Source organism: Enoplosus armatus, chromosome 2, assembly GCF_043641665.1.
Source record: "Enoplosus armatus isolate fEnoArm2 chromosome 2, fEnoArm2.hap1, whole genome shotgun sequence".
Taxonomy (NCBI): domain Eukaryota; kingdom Metazoa; phylum Chordata; class Actinopteri; order Centrarchiformes; family Enoplosidae; genus Enoplosus; species Enoplosus armatus.
This window is the reverse complement of record NC_092181.1, coordinates 10,973,500-10,996,800: the sequence shown is the minus strand read 5'-3', so window position 1 is coordinate 10,996,800 and position 23,301 is coordinate 10,973,500. Positions and strand designations below refer to the sequence as shown.

The 23,301-nt window shown below is 38.8% G+C and overlaps 1 protein-coding gene across 1 annotated transcript in view; it reads right to left on the bottom strand.

The window, feature by feature from the left end:
• The window catches only part of helz (helicase with zinc finger), a 45,852-nt gene extending 33,480 nt beyond the window's left edge, over positions 1–12,372 (bottom strand). Inside the window, exons 1-11 of the mRNA XM_070917123.1 lie at positions 12,145–12,372; positions 11,489–11,525; positions 10,788–10,912; positions 8,510–8,566; positions 8,173–8,221; positions 7,962–8,037; positions 4,896–5,094; positions 4,226–4,333; positions 3,888–4,029; positions 3,182–3,337; positions 2,719–2,989 (exon numbers count right to left, since the gene is read on the bottom strand). Of these exons, the coding sequence (XP_070773224.1) occupies positions 2,719–2,989; positions 3,182–3,337; positions 3,888–4,029; positions 4,226–4,333; positions 4,896–5,094; positions 7,962–8,037; positions 8,173–8,221; positions 8,510–8,566; positions 10,788–10,912; positions 11,489–11,525; positions 12,145–12,372 (1,448 nt within the window). The remainder of the gene's footprint in view (positions 1–2,718; positions 2,990–3,181; positions 3,338–3,887; positions 4,030–4,225; positions 4,334–4,895; positions 5,095–7,961; positions 8,038–8,172; positions 8,222–8,509; positions 8,567–10,787; positions 10,913–11,488; positions 11,526–12,144) is intronic.
• Between the last annotated feature and the right edge of the window lie 10,929 nt (positions 12,373–23,301).

Sequence of the window (23,301 nt, the reverse complement as noted above, 5' to 3'; positions counted from 1 at the left end):
AAATATATGGTTAAAATAGGTTACAAAGAAAATCACACACAAAAATGCATTTACTTTCATTTTGTAAAAGCCTTACAAATTCTTCAAAATGTAAGGTCACCTAAAAAAAAAAAGAATGTCAGAGAGGAACCTAAAAAGAAGTCAAATTATTTTTTATACGTCACTCCTTCAGAGAAGAACAACCATTGGCACAAAGCTTATCCATGCACATATTACAGTGGAAAATTGAAGCACTTTCTGGGAAAATATTCCCTTCAGTTCCAGATTGTTTGAGATCTCTAGTCTCTGCTGGATCTGAAATGATGAAATAGGAGGCAATATTGATGATGAACTCTGATGGATGACTGATATATGCAGATAAGTTAACACATTCTGTGTTTATTTGCAGACCAGTGGTGTTACACAACCAAAAGGACTCCTCAGGCTTCTTGAGGTTTTGCATCAGACTTCTGGTTATACTCTCAGAGAGGGAAACATTTAAACAAAAACAGACAGCAAGGCACTCTTGGTTCTCCATGACTCACTGACCTCCTGATACCAGACTTCCAAATGGGAAGACATCACTCTTCAAGCAAGAAATAAATCTAACGTGAGATTAAAGATATTCTAATGGAGATTTTTCTTTATGTTATAAATTGCATTTAAATGACCCAAGTAAGCTTTTAAGAACTGTATGCCATTTGCAGATCCCACGGAGGGAATCCACACTTAACCGGAAATCTCCTGCTGAAACTTAATCAGCCGTGAAAAGCATTAGAATCTGCCAGAACATGGATGGTTTAATATGCAGAGGGATTATTCGTATGCACATTGGAAATGCAGCAGACTGAAGGAACATTTCATACTGCAGGTAATGACAGAGAGGGATCCATAATTCAATTCCTTACCAAGCCAAATGACATGGTGAGTCACGAGACAAGATCAAGCTAAGAGCAAAGCAGATACATTTAAAGAGGTGGGGGAGGGTCCGCTGTACTCATATCACTGATTTTGGGATAAAGCATTTACTGTGATTTCACCTGTAATCAGCATCATACTTAGTGTGGAGCACCAGGCGAGGAATTAAAAAAGGCAAAAATCAGAGTCCATTCTATAGAGAAAACACAATTTTCCTTTTCCCAAGGAATCTCCTTCAACACACGTTATTAAATGGCACTAAAACTGTGAGTCAAGCTGTGTGTGAGATACACACTCTCTCACACAGCAAATTCACAATGAAGGTCGAGTCTGACACCTTGTGGTGGGTTTACATCTCATAACACTAAATATTTACCCCACTCAACCTCAGACAAGGTCCATGTTGGTATATGTATCGTAACACAAATAATCAATACATTATCAAATATATGAACAGAATATTAAACACATTAACATATGATTGCATATTAATATAACAAAAAGAAATGCAGCAAAACCACCACTGTCTGTTTAGCACTTGTCATGTCAAGTGAGATAAGACAAAACACAACAAGCAGTTGTTTAAACTGCATTCTTGAGGGCAACGTTTGTTATTTGTAGCTAAATTACTGACCAGAGGCCCATTATGTAGACTTGTCTGACCAGTCACTTCAGTGGTTGTTAAGGACGCATCATTTCAAAAGCCCCGGTTGAAAGCTATTTTGCCACCAGTATAATAAAGTTTTGGTATGACATTTTCTACATTATTTTCTTTTTCTTTTGACTGATGCACTTGAAATTTAGTTTTCCAAACTATATTTCAGTGAATGCTGTTTTGCCATATTTCCATATTGTCAGTAGCTTGCAAAAAGATATTTTCAGTGTAGATTTGTCAACACTGCCAGAGTCATGTTGGCATTTGGACCTAACATTAGTTCTTGCTGTCAGAGGCAAATGATAAGACAGCAAGGCTATAGTTTTAAATTAGCATCATACATAGGACATGTGCAGAAATGCACGTATCAGATGTGACCGTACATTTAAACTTCCTCTTGAGCCACAGCAATCAAATTTACAATAGTCTAATTTGTTGACAAAATACAAAAAACAAACATATTGACATACTTTGTTAGGGCTGGAACAATTAAATCCTGACGTAGGATCTGGTAGGCTTACCTACTGGCTAAAACTTAACATCACCAAGCATGATTTAGCTGCACTGTTTATCTGTTTAATTTGCTTATCAACACTTTTCACCTTTAGCAGTGCACAGTGACTGTATACTAATTTTAGTCTGCATTAAACCTTTTGTCATTTAACTGAAACAGTAGTACACAGCTTGCAAACACCTTAGCTAGAATTATTTAAATCCTATACCACTGTTACACCATTGTTCATGTGCTTTCTCAACTGAAGGCCTACCAAACCAGTCATTTTTTGCCATATATTCTTCATGCCATAGAGCCTGAACACTGACTTATCACAGATATACAAGTGTATATGTTGGCCAATATGCAAAAAGATGCAGTACATAAAGGCTGCATTTCTATGTATATTTAAGCCTTGTGTTTCTAAATTCAAGTTTAATACATTTTGTTGTATTTGTGTTTTTATTTATACATATAGATGTTACAATAACTTGTTTTCTAGTTACATTTTATGTTCAAATTATGCTCATATATAGTTGGTAGATTTTTTTAAACTCAAATATCAATCAGTGTTATTCAGGTTTAATTGTTCACCTCAGAATTTGTGTAGATTTATGGAAAACTCTACTTTATTATCCCAGTAAGAAGAAACCATGAAAACTTGTATACTCACTTGCTAACTTCCTTATACTGTGCAATCTCTTCTATGTAGAGCAGGTCATGCAGTCGGGCTTGGTAGTTGTCTTTGGTCAGAGTCTTGTCCAGGACTGACTGGGTGAAGAGCTGGTCGGCCGACAGAGGGATCTGATAGCGGGAGAGGAGGCTGCGCTCTAGTTCAGCCATCGTTTCATTGGGAACGAATTCTACGATGGTCTTACAGGAAGAGTCCCAACGCTTTGCAGTCATCAAGAGCTGCTGCCTGGCCGCCATCAGGTGTTCCAGGTCTGCGAACAAATGACAAGAGGGTGGTTGAAAGAATTACTCTAAGTGCTTATTTAAATACAACACACAGCAAAACAGTGTAATGGATGCCTGAATAGATACCGTTTTCAAATTAAAAACAGTTGTGTCTTCTTGAATTGATTTTATATAAAAAACTTTACAAAGACCTCTAGATGTCCTTTCTTTTAGCATACCTTCAATGGAGGCAGCATCCACCATGATCCGCTGCATCAGCACAGGTTCTGAGCCGAAGTCAAAAACAACTGTCTGTCGGAAGGTACCGAAGATTTCTGTGCTGAAGCCCACTGCGACCTTGTAGACACAGTGGTCCAAGCCATTGTCTGCTGCAACTGTCAGAACAGCAAAGTTTAGTGTAAATACATTTAAACTTGCAATCCATTGTAGACGAAACAAAAGAAAGATGTGACTTTAACATTAATGAAGATGAAAGGAAACTAAGGAACAACACATGTTGCAATTTCCACTTGCCTGCAAATGTAAAATGTCATTAACAACTATAGACCAATGCATCACTGAACATAACATGTGCTGTAAACCTTACATTCATATCATTTAAGACATTTTAAAGCATTGTCTGGGATCTGTTAGTACTCTGAACAGGAGAAAATATGACCAAAGTAAAACAAGTCTGTCCATCACAAAAAGAAAGAGCTCAAAACAGAATCACAAAACCTATTCAGGTCATACAATTCCAAAAAGTTAAAATCATTTGAACTTTAAAACACTCGCAGTAGCACTGTCACATGATTCAGTACCAGCTTAATTATGTGTGAAAACAGGAAATAATGGTGATGTCTTTAAAAACGATAGAGCAACGTTCAACCAGAAATGTAAGAAAGAAACCCATCTCTGGGCACAAAATATGGATATATGACATACCTGCTGTCTCCTCTCCTGGAGTCCACTCTTGGCAGCTTTTGGGAACAGCTTGTAGCCGCTCCCCAGCTGACACACCTGTGATGAAGAAGTGTGGTCGGTGGGCATCATAGAGCAGTGCGATGCGGTACAGCTTTCTAGCCGGCTAGTCAAAGAGACAGAGATTAGAAGACAATCAGAACATTCACATCATCAAAAGATGATTAGGGCCAACAAGCACTGGCAGGTGTGCAGTGCAGAATACTGTCTTATTTTTCAGTGTCATACTGCCAAATGATCTGGTTAGACAAAGAAAACATTTGAATATGTACACATGCTTAGTATTCAACATTTCATCCTACCTTGCACAACAAGGAGAAGGTCCAGGAGTGGGAGGACTTTTTGGTGGCGACGGTAACAGAGAGGCTGGAGCTGGTTTCTACATTCACTCCTTCTAAATAGTCACTCAGCTAGAAAGACACACACACACTCTTAGACAGAATCCATCACTGCAAATGTATTGAGAAAACTTTTACAAGAGACAGTCTATCAAAAACTGGTGAAAGATAAGTTCACAATATATAAATGAAAGCAACCTTTGGAAAAATCTGTGTCACATACGGTATGCTACATAACAGTCAACTGTCAACTGTCAACAGGCTTAATCGTGTTTATAAAGGCTTATGAATGTGTCTCCTTCAATATCATCGCTCGGTTTGTCTGGTCACAAGAACTGCAGTCATTAAATACACTGATTTATTGAGGGTAAGGATAGTTGGCGCAAGTATGGTATAGTCAAATTCTGGTCTTTAATTTCTTCAAGTTAGAAAATGATAATACACCAACAGGGGAAAACAACAGGGTGTATATCTGTATGTAACCTTAACAGGAGAGCACATAAACAACTGAATAAAAAATAAATACAACTCATTTAGGGTAGTCAATCTTTGGTGTGTATTTACAAAAGTTGTCTTTTGTCTAGGAAGTGAACCTTCACCTTGGCACAGTATTTTGCTGCATGCATGCACTCACCACTTTCTCTGGGGAGAGGGAGTTCATCCACTTCTCTATCAGGGTCTCCATGTAGTTCTCGGTGAAGTGTTTGCTCTCCTGCTGCTGTTTGAGGCGGATGAGGCGTGACGCATAGCGCTTCTGCCACTCCATCAGCTCCTCCTGCGAGTGGGCTGACGTACACTGGGCCCCGTACCGACACAGACCCTGCTCCAAGTACCTACAGAAAAGACAAAGTGTGTGGTAAACTGGCGCGAAAACAAGTAGTCAATAAATTCAACAACAACAAAAAAAAACAATCTGTGACAAATTCAACTAATTGTTTTACGTCATGAAATCACTAAGAATACCACACACTAGTAATGCTAGTTACAACTTCCCCAGTGTGAGAATTTGCTGGATTTCTTGTTTCATACTATAGTAAATTTAGAACCATTGGATTGTTTTACTACTGTCAGACAAAGAAAGCAATCTGAAGATGTACATATATATATTACACTTGTGACAGGCTACAATAAACAACCGATACCTGCAATGTGATTTACAAGAAAGGCACTGTCCCATAATGAAGGATACATGGAAATCACTTTCATTTTTGGCTAAATCAAAGTGAAATTAATTTTATTGACTGCATATTCTCTGTGATATATACCAATAGATCAATGTTCTAATCTGTGTTCTATTAGCTGCAATACGAGCAGTGTAAAACGGACAGACAGCAAGTCAGGACCAAGCATAAAAACATCACTAGCCCTATGCATTTTCTATCTTCTTTTGCATCTTCTACATTTTTTTTTTTATCAAAACCTGAATGCATGTAGGTTCACATGGCAACACGATGCATATAGCATGCACTACTGTAACTGCACAGCTTCTTTTGATGGTATTACTAACGTACGATTCAACAGGTTTGCATATACAGTGCTGTGAAAAAGTATTTGCCCCCTTCCTGATTTCTTATTTTTTTGCATATTTGTCACGCTTAAATGTTTCAGATCATCAAACAAATTTTAATATTAGACAAAGATAACCAGAGTAAATACAAAATGCAGTTTTTAAATGATGATTTCATTTTATTAAGGGAAAAAAGCTATCCAAATCTACCTGGTCCTATGTGAAAAAGTAATTGCCCCCTAGACCTAATAACTAGTTGTGCCACCCTTGGCGGCAACAACTGCAATCAAGTGTTTGCGATAACTGGCAATGAGTCTTTTACATCGCTGTGGAGGAATTTTGGCCCACTCTTCTTTGCAGAATTGTTTTAAATCAGCCACATTGGAGGGTTTTCAAGCATGAACGGACTGTTTAAGGTCATGCCACAGCATCTCAATTGGATTTAAGTCTGGACTTTGACTAGGCCACTCCAAAACCTTCATTTTGTTTTTTTTAAGCCATTCAGAGGTGGACTTGCTGGTGTGTTTCAGATCATTGTCCTGCTGCATAACCCAAGTGCGCTTGAGCTTGAGGTCTCGAACTGATGGCCGGACATTCTCCTTCAGGATTTTCTGGTAGAGAGCAGAATTCATGGTTCCATCAATTACGGCAAGTCGTCCAGGTCCTGAAGCAGCAAAGCAGCCCCAGACCATCACACTACCACCACCATGTTTGACTGTTGGTATGATGTTCTTTTTATGAAATGCTGTGTTAGTTTTACGCCAGACGTAACAGGACGCACACCTTCCAAAAAGTTCAACTTTTGTCTCATCAGTCCACAGAATATTTTCCCAAAAGTCTTGGGGATCATCAAGATGTTTTTTGGCAAATGTGAGACAAGCCTTTGTGTTCTTTTTGTTCAGCAGTGGTTTTCGCCTTGGAACTCTCCCATGGATGCCATTTTTGCCCAGTCTCTTTCTTATTGTTGAATCATGGCCTTAACTGAGGCAAGTGAGGCCTGCAGTTCTTTAGATGTTGTTCTTGGTTCTTTTGTGACCTCCTGGATGAGTCGCCGATGCGCTCTTGGAATAATTTTGGTAGGCCGGCCACCCCTGGGAAGGTTCACCACTGTTCCAAGTTTTCTCCATTTGTGGATAATGGCTCTCACCATGGTTCACTGGAGTCCCAAAGCCTTAGAAATGGCTTTGTAACCCTTTCCAGACTGATAGATGTCAATGACTTTGTTTCTCATCTGTTCTTGAATTTCTTTAGACCTTGACATGATGTTTTGCTTTTTGAGATCTTTCAGCCTACTTCATTTTGTCAGACAGGTTCTATTTAAGTGATTTCTTGATTCAACAGGTCTGGCAATATTCAGGCCTGGGTGTGGCTAGTGGAATTGAACTCAGCTTTCCAAAAAATGTGGTTAATCACAGTTAATTCATGATTTAACAAGGGGGGGCAATTACTTTTTCACATAGGGCCAGGTAGGTTTGGATAGTTTTTTCCCCTTAATAAATGAAATCATCATTTAAAAACTGCATTTTGTATTTACTCAGGTTATCTTTGTCTTATATTAAAATTTGTTTGATGATCTGAAACATTTAAGTGTGACAAATATGCAAAAATATAAGAAATCAGGAAGGGGGCAAATACTTTTTCACAGCACTGTATAACGTATTCCCTCAGATGAGATTCTATATCGTCAGGAAAATAATTGAGAAAGGGTGGTGCTTTTTACAGCAGATTTAAATTCGAAACTCTGAACATCCTCCACAGCAAGTTAGGTGTGCAGTATAAGTTACCATGGTGGTCTCGTCAGGTTCAGAGAACCACCTTTGTGACACTGAAAACTCTGGCTTTAGGCTCAACATACCTCGCTAAACAATTAATCTTGCGTCGCACTACACCCCGCACTACAGATTTGTTGGTATCCTTTTACACAAAGATCCAAGGACTTATACTAGTGTTTGTAAAATGATTCCTTCAGTGTGAAGAGAGATCAAATTAAAATTTAATGCAGTTATTACCGTGAATCATAATTTTATAGCCTTTAGTGTAACTGAATACCATCATTACTTCCTGAAAACTGTATTAGTCATTTTACAATCAAATGCCTGTCTTTCACGTCTGTATGTATATTCATTTTCCTCCACAATAACTTCTTCATTACTCACACCACCTGTGTGCAAATTACCAAACAGTTTGCATTACCTTTTACAGAGGGTGTACTCCTCACTGCTGGTGACTCCTCGGGGAGGAGGCCGGAACTGCCAGCCATCTTGGACCTCTGTCAACATACACAGCCAAGTGGTCAATATGACACTGAGCCAGAGCCAAAACATTATAAGATGAGCTTCAGCCAGCTTGTAGCTTGTTTAGAATGTTTGAATGTTTTGAAAACAGATGCTACAGATTTGCTCACCTTCCTCCTGGTCATCTGTGTATTCTGGTGCCATCTCCCTATTTATAGCCTGACAGAGACAAAGATCAGGCGGGGAAGGTGGAGAAAAATGAATACTATTATATCAACTGCTAATATAGTCACACAAACACTTGGACCACTGGACTTATTACAGAAAAATGATTAATAAATCCAAAACAGCTACAAGGCTAGGCAGAGGGGCACAAAATAATTAAATTAGTGTTGAAATCAGACCATTAGTCATCTTTATGACTCTTGCCTGCGAGCATTACAAATCATCATTTGTATAACCAACAAGCACCAAAAGGCTTGCAGTCCTGCAACCAGGAGCACTTACCTCTATTTCTGAGAAGAGCATTTTTAATCTGGTCAGGTCTTTTGCGACAATGCCATTCTGTGAAAGGAGGGGAAAAAAGGATGTTCATTACAACATACTGCAAGTAGCGCTTTCAGTACATGTTTTGGATAAACCCACTTTGGAATAAAGGGGCAGATAGATTTTGCTCGGTATAATCATATTTATCATGTAATTTAATGTAAAAATAAGATTTCAAACTATCATCATCCTAATATTTAAAAGCTGCACTAGTTTTAATATTCAGAGCTGAGAGATGCCAACTGAAAAGTCGCAGACTTGCTGTGCATTAATGCCCAAGGGAAATAAGTGGCACAAACGTCTAACCTTTTGGATCATGCCTCATCTTAATGGAGTGCTTACAGTATATATGTTGCTCTTTTGTCAATTTGTCACTTCTGTGGGTGAATTTCCTGCCAGTAAATGTACCTGACACCAGAAATTAATCTAGTGAAATATAGTCAATCTTCTGGGTCTCAGTGGTAATTAGTAAGACATTTTCTGCCGCAGACACATTTTATGATTCAAAACTGGCTTCAATTAACAAAAAGCCATAATAAAGCTGTTCATTTGTCCTCTGACGCCTCTTAGTCTGGATGATACTCCAGTAAAGCGATCAAATATATAGTGTGCAATTAAAAGTTTTCAGTCCCAGCTGACTGGCTGTCCTGTTTTTGAGTTTTACACTTATGGATATTTTTTAAGAAACAAGAAGTCTCCAATAGGTCCTATTACTCATTTATTACTGGTTCTACGCCACTGATCACGTGTCAGCTCTTACAGTGCAGATCCCAGCAGAGCTTCTCTACTCTGGTTTTTAAATCCATATACAGGTAGCTGTTTTGTTTCACCTGAAATGCTTTAATGAAGCGTCATTCCTTGATTGAATGAAATCTAAGAAAAACTGTTGGCAGTTGGCTACATCCTAACAGGATGACAACACACTTGCATGACACTCCACGGGACAGCTAAACTTCACTTCACTTCACTTCACTTGTGAAGTGGCAAATAAATAACAAAGGAAAGGGTACTTGTCTTGTCTGCATGAGAAAAGTCAATGGTTTTGCTGAGTTTTATCCACTTTTAGAGTGAAAACACTGAGAAATAAAATTTGAGATAATGGGTCCATATCCATATTAAAATACAGAGAAAGGTGAGGAAGAGTTAAGGGAACACTAATAATGAGAAGCTCCAAATGATCTGTGAAAAAGTGGGAGTAAAAAAGGAGGGGGGCAGTCACAGGAAGAAAGATAATTAGCCCAAGCTGTGTCAGAATAATGTTTGTTTATGTGTCTCTCTAAAAGAGACAGAGAGAGAGAGAAAGAGAGAGAGACCTGCCAAGCAAACAAGATTGTCCCCACTTGCATAAAATGATGACCTTGGGGCCAAGCTCAACCTTTGAATACGCGCTTGTGACTGTGTTTAGTCAGTGTGTGTGAGAGTGTGTGTGTGTGTGTGTGTGTGTGTGTTGGAATGGGCAGGAAGTGGTTGCACACAGGAGAAGAGCGGAGCTGGAGGAGGCACCTTGGCAGCAGTATGCATGTTGATGTATGAAGACAGCGGTTAGGATTAGCAAAGGGAGGGAGAAGTCAGATGGAAACAAAAATGGAAAAAAGCACAAAATATAAAAGGAATGACCTTCTGTCTGCCTGTTACATCCAGAAAGTAACAGAAAGTTACAGGTAGAGCACTACACCTCACTTCATCTTAGAAATGTATTCTCATATGGCCCTTTTTCTATCCAGAAGTAAGCTTTTCATCATTCCATCATTAGGTTGGAACGGAATACTAATTTACTCCACTGTTCACCAAATGTGGCACAGAAACTATTTGGGCGAGCCTGAAAAAAGTTTGTAATTGTTTTTTTGATGGACCATATGTGGCCAAAACCACCACAACTTGGTAAACACATTTTGACAAAAGGTATACACACCTACTGCAAAGGATCTTCCAAAATTTGATGGCACTTTACGTACGGGGAGCAACATGAATATCTTAATCATTAAGCACACTGTATCTGATATTATTGGAGCATCTCAGATCACCATGCAGTGAGCAGCCATGTTCATTAATATTCAACATTTAAACCCCTCCTATGCTCTGAAAATGTCCAGTGAGGTTTTCCCTCTTTTTGGGAAGAGAAATCTGACCTCAACAGGCAAAATATCTAAGCATTATATACATTAACATTCGAATTACAGTCAATGTGTAGACTGAGCGTCTGTTTACATACATTGTATTCATTGTTCATTAATCATACCATTGGCTCTCCATACAAGGCTTTAGAGAGGATGCTGACCACCTCCTGCAGGCTGCCATCCAACAGCATAGAGCGCACGCTGGCCTGTAGCGAACCGTCTCCCCTGACAACCTCTTCTGCCAGGACTAACACAGGATGAAGAATACACAGGGGGACAGGTAGGGAGAGAATTATTCCAGTTAGGTTGCCTCCAATATATGTAATAAGTTGTTTCCAAGTATGTCCTCAAGAACATAGTAGTTTAAAATTGTGTGAACAATTCGATGACAATGTAAAATGTTATATATTTTAGTCAAGCTGGAGGTCAGTATATTGTAGCACACCCTGTTCTACAAAGCCGGCTATGACAGCGCCCTGCTACATCAGGTTTACCACAGTTTCGCTCAAAACTTTGAAGCTACACATAACCTGCCTTTTAACCACAAACTGACCCAAACATTTATTTTCTTTCAATTCTGACTTGAAGCAATGACATTAACCCAATAAACACAAAGTAAACAGCTTTCTGCAAAAACAATGAGCCCAAATTTAAGATTTCTTCTGCTACACTGAGACAAAGGCATGTTAGAACTTGATGCTTCCCTGACCCTGGCAGCACACTTTGTCTGCCACTAGGTTTAAAAAAAAAAAAAACAAGAAAAAAAGAAAAACACTACTGCATACAGTATCAGCAGATGGTTCCAGTTTGAATTGATACTCACCATGTTTGCAGTCTTCATCTGCTTCATCATAGTTTTTCTGTTGGCAGAAGGAGAAAAAAAAAGTAGAAAAGTGGTAGCCATAACAAATGGGAATACACTGTGTTTGAGGGTCAGAGTTTCACATGAGCTCCAAGAACGGCTATCTTTGCCTCACAGCGGAGTCCCTCACACTATCATTATAGGACTTAAGTAGTTTCCGTAATCTTAGGGCTTAAGTAACTGGTGTAATTTTAGTGCTCTGGGAAGATAACATAACAGTATCAAGGAGGAAGAAAGTAGGGTTTATTGTTCTCATTTCTAACCTTCTCTTCAAGGTAATTTATCCAGTGATTAGAAGTACAACAGTGGATTTAAAGCACAATGATCAGCCTGATCAGTCATTTCAGTACTCATTTAGGGATAGGAGAAAATTATATTCTATTTGGTGATACGACAGTTCACAGGTCTGTCTCAAAATTATGATTTTTAGAATTCTCCAAGACAGGTTTCCCTCCCTCCCCATGGAATAATTGTGAATGACGGGTGTAATGAGAAAAGAATGAAATAATTTGGGGGCCACAAAGCAAGAGGGGAGGAGGGAAAACAGTGATCATCTTAGACTACAAGTTGCATGCTTGCTAGGGCAGAAACAATGTTTACACAGCCACTGTCCTCACCAGCTGCAGGAAGGCAGCAATTCGGTAGAGCAGCACACGGCTGCGGAGGGATCCGGCGGCGGCGACAAGGGATGGAGGGCTCGGCGGGACAGGGGCACTGGATGATGGGGCTTGGGGTGCAAGGACCACCAGGGCGTCCGTGCTGTGGCTGACTGCCGCCTCGTACTCCCGCCTGGCTAACGATCTGCTGGCTTCTTCACATGATTTCTCCGCTCTCCTGTCCGCCATGACTCAGGGACAAAACGTCTGGAAGCAGAAAAAGACGAGAAGAAAGACATAGTATGAAATTCTTTTCTGAAGCAGGGTTAGTCAATAGGAGAAAAATGTCCTTATTTTTATCTATTGGCCAATGCCACCCTGATTAAAGTGGAAATATATGGCTTTAGCCGATGTATTGGAAGGATGTATTGTAGCCGATGTATTGTAAAGGAAGGGGGTGCTTGTCATGTCTACAAAGTTGCAGTGTAGCACTGGATTAGAAAATCTTTAAATGGACAATATATCCATGATACACTTTTATAACAATGGTTGTTGTAACAGACTGAAACTAAAATTCTTAAATGCTTAATTTGACTGTATTAAAAATACCACCATACACCACCATAACATATCAAACTGAAATGTGAAGTTTGTGAATCGTAGACACCAAGAATGTCAGAACAAAAGAGCAGTTTAAGGAAATGAGAAGTACATATTGTAATACTGTTCTACACTTATCCAATGCTTATTCATAACATGCAAGAAAGTGGTTGCATAAAAAATAGATAAAATAGCAGCCAGCTGTTTAAAGATAGCAACTCTGATATCGAGCTGGTTTGTGTTGATAAGTCTGTCTTTTTTACCTCCAGTTCAGCAATATTTTGCAGGTGCTCCATGCCTCTTAAATGCTGCCATTGGTTAAAAACTCAAAATATTTTCATTATACTGAAAATGAAGAGAGGGTTTCCAAACTCCCTGCAACAGTTCAAGACTGATGCCTCTCACCATGGATTGTACACATTACTGTAGGACTACAGAAAACATAACACTAGCCTAAAAGAAATATTCTTCCTTCCACAGGAACTGAAATGTTGATAACATAACTGTCAACCTAGGCACAGAAAAAGTATTTAAGTGTCATACATCACATTTACTCCTTTTCACAAAATGTTCTCCATGGCATGGGGCAGTGTGTATAAAAAGCTTGTTATCTAGTCTAAGAGTGGACATGCAAATACCTGAGGTCAAACCTAGTGACCATCATACTGACTGTTTGTAAGTACATATCAGGTTACACAATCTGAGAAAATAAAACCAACAGCGCACACACACACACACACACACACACACACACACACACACACACACACACACACACACACACACACACACACACACACACACACACACACACACACACACACACACACACACACACACACCCTAATTTGCTTCACTTTCCAAATCAACCTTGACATGTAATGACAACAATTCTGCCATCATTTATGCATCTTACTGAAACTTTATTAGGTAATTTCTGAAAACTTAAATGACTGTATAAAAGACATGTACATACTTTAAAGTCTGATTGTTTTTCAGACCTCTTAGCACAAGAACACTCAGTACAAAACCTTCCATAAATGCTTCAAGGCGCAATTTATAGGAAATGAATTTATAATAACTTACAATTTCCACACTTTCCCTCAGCAGAGAAAGAGTGAGGTGGTGTGAGGAGATCAGAGAATGGAGAGAGGGCTTTACTCTATTTCTATCTTACTGGAGCACTGGATCATTTGTTGACACTTGGACCACAAGTTTTAAACGTTGTTAAGTTTTACATTTGAAAGCCAAACTCCATTCATCTACTCTAGAAAAGAATACAGATTTACAGATGTCGGATTATCATATACGGAATATGTCAGGGCCATGGAGGTAAGGCAAGACCCATTTCCATCCTTGCAAGGGAAATAAATGACTTAGACTCCACATGCAATGCAAGTCAAAATGAAATTTTTCGTGTTGCATATAGTACACATATGATTTTGGTATATCTAAACGTTTTAATGTCATACACAAACTGTCATCCAAAATGCCACCAGTCACTTTAGTGCAAACGTCACTCCAAGACGAAAGTCACTACATGAGTCAGCCGGAACCAAGTCAGATCTGCGTCAAACATAATTTGTTACTACCTCTTCGGAGTCTCTTGAGACCATTTAGAGAGGAGTAAAATCTGCCACACCAACAATGACTGTCAACATGATTATTTGCTAGCTAAAATCTTAAATTGAAATGGGATTTTCCTCCCTTTTGGACTAATGGGTAACAACTCACTAGTTATTACATGTGACTCTCTGTGACATACTTCAAAGAAAAGAAAAACTGATGAATTTCCTTTCTGTAACATGTAACATCTCAAAACTTCAACATCACTAGGTATAAAATAAAATACTATGCACTATCCAATACTTGGCTATTAAATCAATTTAAAACTAAGCACTATGTTTTATAAGAGGTATGCACTCAAAATACTATAGGGATAACAACATTTGATTATTCCAGCTTTCCCAGATGTGATCTCATATTTTCGTAAAATAAATATCTTAAGGTTTTAGACTGTTTGTGGGACAAAACCAGCAACTTGAAGACTTCATCTTGAGCTCTGTGAAACGGCCCTTATTTCTACTCTAAAGAAATGGTGTTTTGTGGGTGGTAGCATGCAATGTGGATTTCTGCTCACCAAGAGTCATGTCCTCATGTGGTTGTTCTGTGTCATAAATCAACAGGAAGAGAGGATGAGGCTCTAAGAGTGGTTCCTACATACCTTATACTCTGGGCCTGTAATGTGCAGTGTATATTAAAATACATTTGCAACTAGCTTGGAAAGCAGCAGTCATATGAGATGCCTAAAACAGTGGAGTCAACTGTCTGGCGTCATCTGACTGCTTAGACTAAGGGCGTTATCAGAATTGATAATGCAGAATATAAGGACTTTATTGAGACTAGACAGTATGACGTGCTGGACAGTATGCAGAAGGAAATGGGTGTGTTGTGACACTTCATAGCCAGAGAGCCAAACGGTCATCACCAACTATGTGCCAATGGGAATAGTGCCAATATAGTGAATCTCTACTGTGGCCTATAATTCAGAGCATCTACTTTAGGCTCTATGTGACCTCTATAGTTTAGATAAAGCATTGTCCTCACATGCACTGATGAGACTGGCATATTTAGACACATAATATTTTTATGCAAACAGGTCAATACATTGTGTGTCACCTACTGAATTCAACTGGCTGACATTCCTATTTAAAATGTGTGGATTTCTTAATGCTTTCTACTAGTTTTATGTATCTGACACAATGTGCGCAATCTAAGAGTATAAATGTGGGTAAACTCAGTGGGTCATGTAATGACATATACAATCAACTACTGTCAAAAAATAGAGCAATGACAGGCCATGTAAAGGTTTGGCTAAAGACATCAGACATATACTCAGCTTAGCAGGTAGTCAATCACAACATGTTTTGACAGTCAATGTTTGCAGAGCCAACAGCAGGCCATGGTGGACCAGCAGCATCCTCTGGAGTACACCTGCTGTAATCGTCTTTTAATTATAGCTGTGTGCAAGTTTTTTTTTTCCCCCCCAAAGGAGTGTGTGTAACTAATACATTTAAAATCAACACACACTCATAGTCAAGTGTAAGAAGGAATAGTCTTTGGTTCTTGTGGAGGAGGATGCTGTGCATAGCTGTAGGTGGTGGTGGGAGGCTACTTTTCTGCACATTAGGGTATAACTAGTACAAGGGATTCAATTTAATCCCTAGAAAATCATGTGGTTGTCTCTAGTTTGTAAGCCATTAAAATATGTTTGCATCTTTTCATCAACACTAACCCCAGTCAACAGAGACAAACCTCCACTGAAAGTCTACTTTAAGGAAAGTCAAGAATTGAAATGTGTCTGGGAATTAGCATCCAATAATCACAATTACTTCTTTGCCATGAAAGGACCACTAATTCTTTTGAAGTTTATATTTAATATTCTAATTAACTGTACCACAGCAATCAAATCACATGCAATAAAAAGCAAAGTAAGTGTTAAATAAGTAGCATCTTCATCTGGTCAAGTGCTGAAGCAGCCTTTCATAGGTGTGCAGAGGAATCTAGCCCAATAAGCATTGCACTTTATGATCTAGTTACTGCAGACACCTGTGTTCACCCTTTCATACCTAAGCCAAGCAGTGTCCCACACGTGTTAAACCCTGGTTGGAGGAAGGATCAAGAAGCCTGGCCAGATAACATTTGTTAACCAAAAGGCATATTTATCCCAGGTCACTGATTTGGTCTGAAAGCTGATGCTTTCCATTTTCCTAAATACTGACCTTGTGTAGAGTATAGCAGGATACTGTATAATGCCCACCCGAGTCTCTGTGAGCCCAGCAACGTTTCATTAATGCCTTGCCAAGCAACAAAAAGCAACAGGGCTACAGCATGAGAATCTAAACCTCAGCCTGAGATTACAAGACGCAGCATGCCCTCCTTCACACCAACCAGCACAGATCAGGATAGGGATGGTACATCATGACCTGCTGGGGAACACCAGGGCAACAAAAGCTCAACCTTGGCCAATAGCCTAACAACTTTTGGTCCCATTTCCACCTTATTGGTTTTACCATTGGCACTGCAGCTTATCTCAGGCTGGCAGAAAAAAAACACATTTCATCACAAAAATGTTGCCCCAAAAAAATTATAGTTATTATATGCAAAGATGGCTGGCAAAACCAAACTTTCAGTTGCTAATTAAAATTCCACAACAATTAGCTGATGCTGAATTTCCATCCTAGCCCTCACCACAGCCTGCAATCCTTTTGATTATGACTGGCTCAAAAGGAACAGTGAAACTGTGGCATGTGGTCCAGTAATTTTGGGTATAATTCTGACAGCTAGTCCTTGAAAGTACAGTGAAAGTACAGTGCTGTCTGACAGCAGACAACTACTGTATGTTAAAGCAGCATTAAAGAAAACATCAAACAACAGATGTCACATCTTGATAGAAAACTGTCTTTTCATGAAAGAACATTCATGCATCATAGTTGACTATGCAAGAGAGGGGGGGCTGAGTACATCTGCGAGTTTGGCTTAATTTTGCTACAAAGAGCATATTAACCCTGCATTAAGTGTTTCAGATAGTTACTTCTTGAATACCCAGCAACAGGCAACTATGCTTGCAACAGCTGCTCTTGCCAAACTGGCAGTGCCACTGAGTCAGCCTGTTCTTGTCTCTTAGGACCATAACATACAGACAAATTCTCCAGCTAATGTACAGTACATGTTGGATTCACACATGACATGAGGACTAAATCTGAAGGTAATATGGGAATGTATAGCATTCATCATAGATTTCACCTGCTTTGATTCCGCCCAGAATTAACACAGACCAACAAAAATAAAATACAATATTTAAAACCACATGCAAAATTTTCTTCCCTCAAATCCAATGTTGCTGAGGACAGCACACCCATCTCCATCTCCTCAGACACTACATGACTTTGTACAAACTGAGTGCATGTCCTAAGCAGTTAACACTTTGGCATTACATGTACAGTATCTGACAGAATATTACAGCTCTGTTATTCTCCATAGTCTCATCTTTTCCACAAGAAAAAAAAACCTGCTGCCGAGTGCACTTCCTCTAAAAATTTAAACATTCAGATGAGGAACAATACTATAACTGAGTAGGCTGCATAACAATGTATGCTTGTATACTATGCACATATGGCAACTGGCCAATTATGATAAATAACATTGCAGTACCCATTGTACTGTGAAGACATATAGCTTCTCTGGAGCATCTTAAACAAGAAACACTGGTCCAGCCCCTGTTACAACATGACAGGTTCAGAAGTATATTTAGATTATACTTGATTGGTGTCAAAACCAGAGCTGAAACAAATGCACCCAAATAAAGAGGCAGTCATCTTTTACCATTTTACCATTCTTTTACCATCCCTTGTGGCAACTAAGACATACTCTGATGTTACTATTTTACAAGATTAAAAGGGGACAACGTATAATCATCACAATCTAGTGAGCAAATGTTATACAAAACACAGAATGTGTGTGTTATGTAAAAAGAGGACTGAAAGTTGTTCGGGCTAGCAGGCAAGGAGTGTGAAGCGCTGCATAGGTTTTTGAAGCAACATCTCTTAATGGGAGTAAGAATGGTCCTATTTGACCCAATTTTCTATCAGGACTTTTCTTAACGCAGTACTTACTCCAACGTTGCTTCAAAAACTTATGCAGCACTTCACACTCCTATTTTTAACAGTAAGAATAGCTGTTACCTAATGTTAGTGCTTGCAAGCCAGCCACTTCATAGGGGCAACAACAAATAGTTTGGCGGGATACAGTGGATGGACACCTGCCTTGTTTTTAGTGTCCAGCCGTGGGATCCTACTACAGAGGCCACAGCTTCGACTGCAGCACAGTGGAGGAGAAAGCTAATTTTATAGCTGATGATAGAAGGAGAAAATAACATCGGGTGCTTTCATACTGACATGCCGTTATTTGGCTTGACAGTATCGGTAGCAGCAATGTGTAGAAAACACGGCTACACAACTTGCAAATTTCTCTGAGCCCAATAAATAGATATCAAGAGAACACATACTAATAAATAGAAACATTGGGAATGACTTGTTTCGTCTTTTAGGGGGTAATTATAGCTGTTGTTTGTCTGGTAAACTTGTCATGACTGTTGCAAGTCAGAGCGATGACGGCAGCGTTACAAAGCCCTGAAAAAATGTCCCCACAGCGTTGGTTAACTTACCGTTTAGGTTTACACAGGGTCAACAATGTTGCCACTAACCAGAGTATGCGTAGCTAACAGTTAGCTTGCTAGCCAAAACACGGCCTTTCTTGGCACCAAACTGGCAAGCTCACAACAAGAATAGCTGGCTGGTGTGTTAATGTTAGCAAGCTAGCTAGCTAGGTTCGCCGAAACAAAACGGGCTCGGGCCTGTAATTTTGCCACGGTGTTTAGGCGCATATAATTGATATGACACTGTGTTGTTATCCATGCATGAACTCAAAGCATTCGTCATTATCATAATGATTTATGGAGGGGATTCATGTCACTGGCTTTGCGATTAAAAAGACAACTGAAAGGGCTGAAAATGGGAAGTCAACACTTACCTAGCTTTACTTTCTACGCCATCTTGGATCCACTTGTCAGACCATCGCAAAGCATAGTGGGATGTACTGATCTGAAGGTTGAGAGGACTGGTGTGTGTGTGTGTGTGTGTGTGTGTGTGTGTGTGTGTGTGTGTGTGTGTGTGTGTGTGTGTGATGGCAGGGATCTTCCTTGTCAAAAAGCGTTTGTTTTAAAATGCGGTTGATTTTATTGCTTTCAAACGTATAATTTAGGGATTACTATTGTTGCTTTTGAATTTATGACAAATAGAAGTTAAAATGTTTGAATTGCCCATTGTATCTACAACTGGGACAATAAAAAAGTAAATTAATTTGTATCTATTAACTTGTTTATTTATATAAAGGGCTGTGAACACACCTTTGCCACACAGCTGCTTTGGTTTATGTTGGCGTGAGAACTAAAAAGAACGTGGCAATATGCCCTGGGGCCAAACCTTGTTTTTGTTTTTACATTTTAAGACATGTTGAACAACCAAAGGGAATGATACTGTTAACTGTCTTTGCTTTTTCATAAATCCAATATCAAGATTATCAAACTCTATGTTGGATGCCATCAGCAGTATGAGTGTCTCATAGCACAACTGAGAGTTCCTGGCGTACAAACTATATTCGATATCACACATCCCAAAAGTGAAGGAAGTAGATCAAACTGATCAAACTGAAAAATACAGTATAAATTTCACAATTGGCAAGGGACCTCGAACTTATTAAAGACCTCCAATAACTCTTTTGTTTATTTTTGTATTTTATTTATTTGATTTAACCCTTTCATGCATGAATTATGACAGCCTCAGTCAGGATTTTGACGAAGTGTTTTTATTTCTCTTTAGGCATGAAAAAAAAAATTTAACTTAATTTTTTTCAAATGTTCATTTCACACAAAGTTCTTCACATGCATGGACAGCATGCGTTTGAGTTTTCAACTGAAGAAATATGTATTTAACACACCAATGAATAAAATGGAAATTTTAACAATTGTATTACTCCTTAGTTGTTACTTGATGTTACCAAATTTTATTTACTATTTATTATAAATTATAAATTTATTTAGGGTCTCCTACTATAGAAGGATTGGCAAGGTATTCCTGAGCTGCTCAGCGTTTCTGGCCTTCCGTTGGCCATCTTGGTTTTGAGACATTTGTGTTGCGCTTACAATGGCTGGCCAGTGGGTGGCAGTGTATGGGATGACGCACTAGCGTCCACTGTGGTGGTTGATGTGCAACTACACCATTAAAACCCATGCATATACAAGAAAACAGCTTTTGAATAGCTGTCCACTGTAGTGACCACTACGCGTGAAAGGGTTAATTTGTGTCTGTCTTGTGTTCAGTATTTCGATACTGATTTCAAGACACGTTTGCCTTATCATTTGTACATAAAGCAAATAGTTAATAAAGAAATTAAAAAAAAAAAACATACTGAAGAGTTTCAGGTAGCCACTCAAGTGCTGAGGCTGACATTGTCCCAAATGCTCAATGCATAATGCATATCTTCTAAGCTAATTGAGAGTGTGAGAATTGACAGAGTTAAGAATAACTTAAAGACATTTTAAAAGTACCAAAATATTATAATGATTGCTAAAATACTTCAATAGTTAGAAAATATTTCAGAGCAAAGACAAAGGAGAATCAGTAGGACTGAAGAAAATGTTAACGGTGTCAATTAAACTATAAGAATCAATAAGCATGAACATTATGATAGTGTGTAAGCTATGTGTATGCAGGGTTAAACTATTAGACATGGAAAAACTGTGAGGGGGAAAAAAGACATCTCAAAAATAGAATTCTGATTGCTCTAAAATGTACATTGTTAACAAAAGCAGGTGTGGCTGATTGTGTACGTGTATGAATAGCGGAAACAGCAAGTGAGGGCAGTTTAAATATGGCTTATCACAGTCTGTTACACTTAAGATAGCTTACAGTGTGATTGACGCTCTAGCTTTTCCCCATTAAGAACCATTATAGACCTATTTCACAGCAGATATTTTCAACCTGCCATAGCAGGAAAAGCTCAGGTGCAACACTGATGATTGCTCGTTTCCTCAGGTAACATACACAACGCCAGGCACAGGAACTGGCCACCTGATCAGAATACAGCCATTGTTAATGTTATTAATTGCACCTGTGTTTGAACAGTCAATATGTTTGCTACGAAAAAAGTCTAAAAGGCCTGAAGATAATTGATGAATTTCAGTTTTTTTAATTTATTTGATAGACCACTATGGAGAATGACATGGAAACTATGGCGAGGGGGGGGCATGCAACAAAGATTTCGAACAAGGGACATTGTGTCTGCTACACCAGCCATTATGTGCCAAAAAACAGTTATTATTATTATTGCTCACCATTACAATGCTATTACAATACAACAAAATCATACAGTAATTGGTCAGTCCAAAGGTGTGCCATCGCAGCAGTAAAAAATAAATAAATGAACTCAGAGATTGTATGCATTGTTGATCTGAAAAGAAACCAAGCAGGTAACACTATCATCAAATATGTAACACAGGATGTACAGCTTCATGCAACGAAGTGTATCACATTTGCAAATGAGGTTTCATATTTCCACCAGACTTTCGTGGCAAGACATGCTCACTCAAGACAGGTCAAACTAGTGATGTAATTTCCTGCCTGATGCTTTTTGTTTCACTTAAATGTGATTCATATTGTAGCCAAACACAATATATCACACAGTATTTCACCACTGTGTTTAGTGTGTAGCCTAGGTTACCCAGTAATGCTATCAAAGCTTAACACATATCCATTAAGATAGAATCTCAAGTGGTGCATGACCTTGTGTGTGACTCCTATAGAGTTAGTCATTCTAGCTGGGAGAGGGCGCATTAGTCAGGCATGAGGTTATGCATCATTTAGGGCTGTGCAGTGTAAATGTGCAGATGGGCACCAAATTAAAGGGTAAGTTGTGAGGTAAATAGATATGAATTTTAAAAGCCTGTGGCTCTCTACTACTCTACTGCAGGGATGATTGTCCATCTTCCAAAAAATATTCCCTCATTTGGTGTTTTGATAAAGGTGGTGTAGAGCGCTGGCTAACTTCCATAGATGTTGCACTGGGTCGAGATTTGGTGACTGTAAAAGCCATTCACATAATTTTCATTCTCAGTGACAACTCATGTCCTGAATGGAAGTATGAGTAGGCACTCCTTAATACCTAATTAACTGGTATAAAAGAGAGACAGGGCTGAGATCTTTAAAATCTTAAATCATGGCTGTAATCCATTGCACCAATATTACAAGAAAAGTCAGTGTCTCACTATGTTGCTGTAAAACTGCAGTAGACTTGTTGTTCCAGTGTTTTAAACCTTTAAACTTTGACCAATAGTTCGATAGCGGGAGCATTTCTAAGATGGAAGGAGGACAACGAAAGAGTTCAACAACAAAATAAAATCAATGTGAGTTTAAAGGCCCCCAAGGTGCTAATTTGTGATTGTCTCCTCTTTTTGCCAATATTGTTGTTTGACTGTTATCCTGTCACCAAAATAGAAGTGGAACACTTCATGAAGTTAACCAAATGATCAAAAGATTTCTTTTCCATATCATGAAAATTAAACTAACATGACCAGATGGGTAACATACGTTATGATCAGTAACAGAATTTGAGTAGAAGCGTCAATTTAGTTAACTAAAATTTGGTTCTCAATATTGTTAAATTAAATAATATCGGATTGTAACTTGCAAAACTCTTGAATGGGCTTGACAAATAATGATTCAGCAAGTCAGTTTCAGTTGAATGAAACTGAAAGGGAAGATTTTCTATATGTGGCTTAACAGCAATCTGATACACTAAGTGACGCCAGAGCAGTACCATTCTGACGCCTTTCTTCTAACCAAAACAAGTTTCACATTACTGCATTTCTATATTGCGTTTACAAGAACCACAACACTTGTCATATTAGAATGTACACCAGTCAGTTTAAATGCTATACAAAACCTACTTACAACTGTTAAC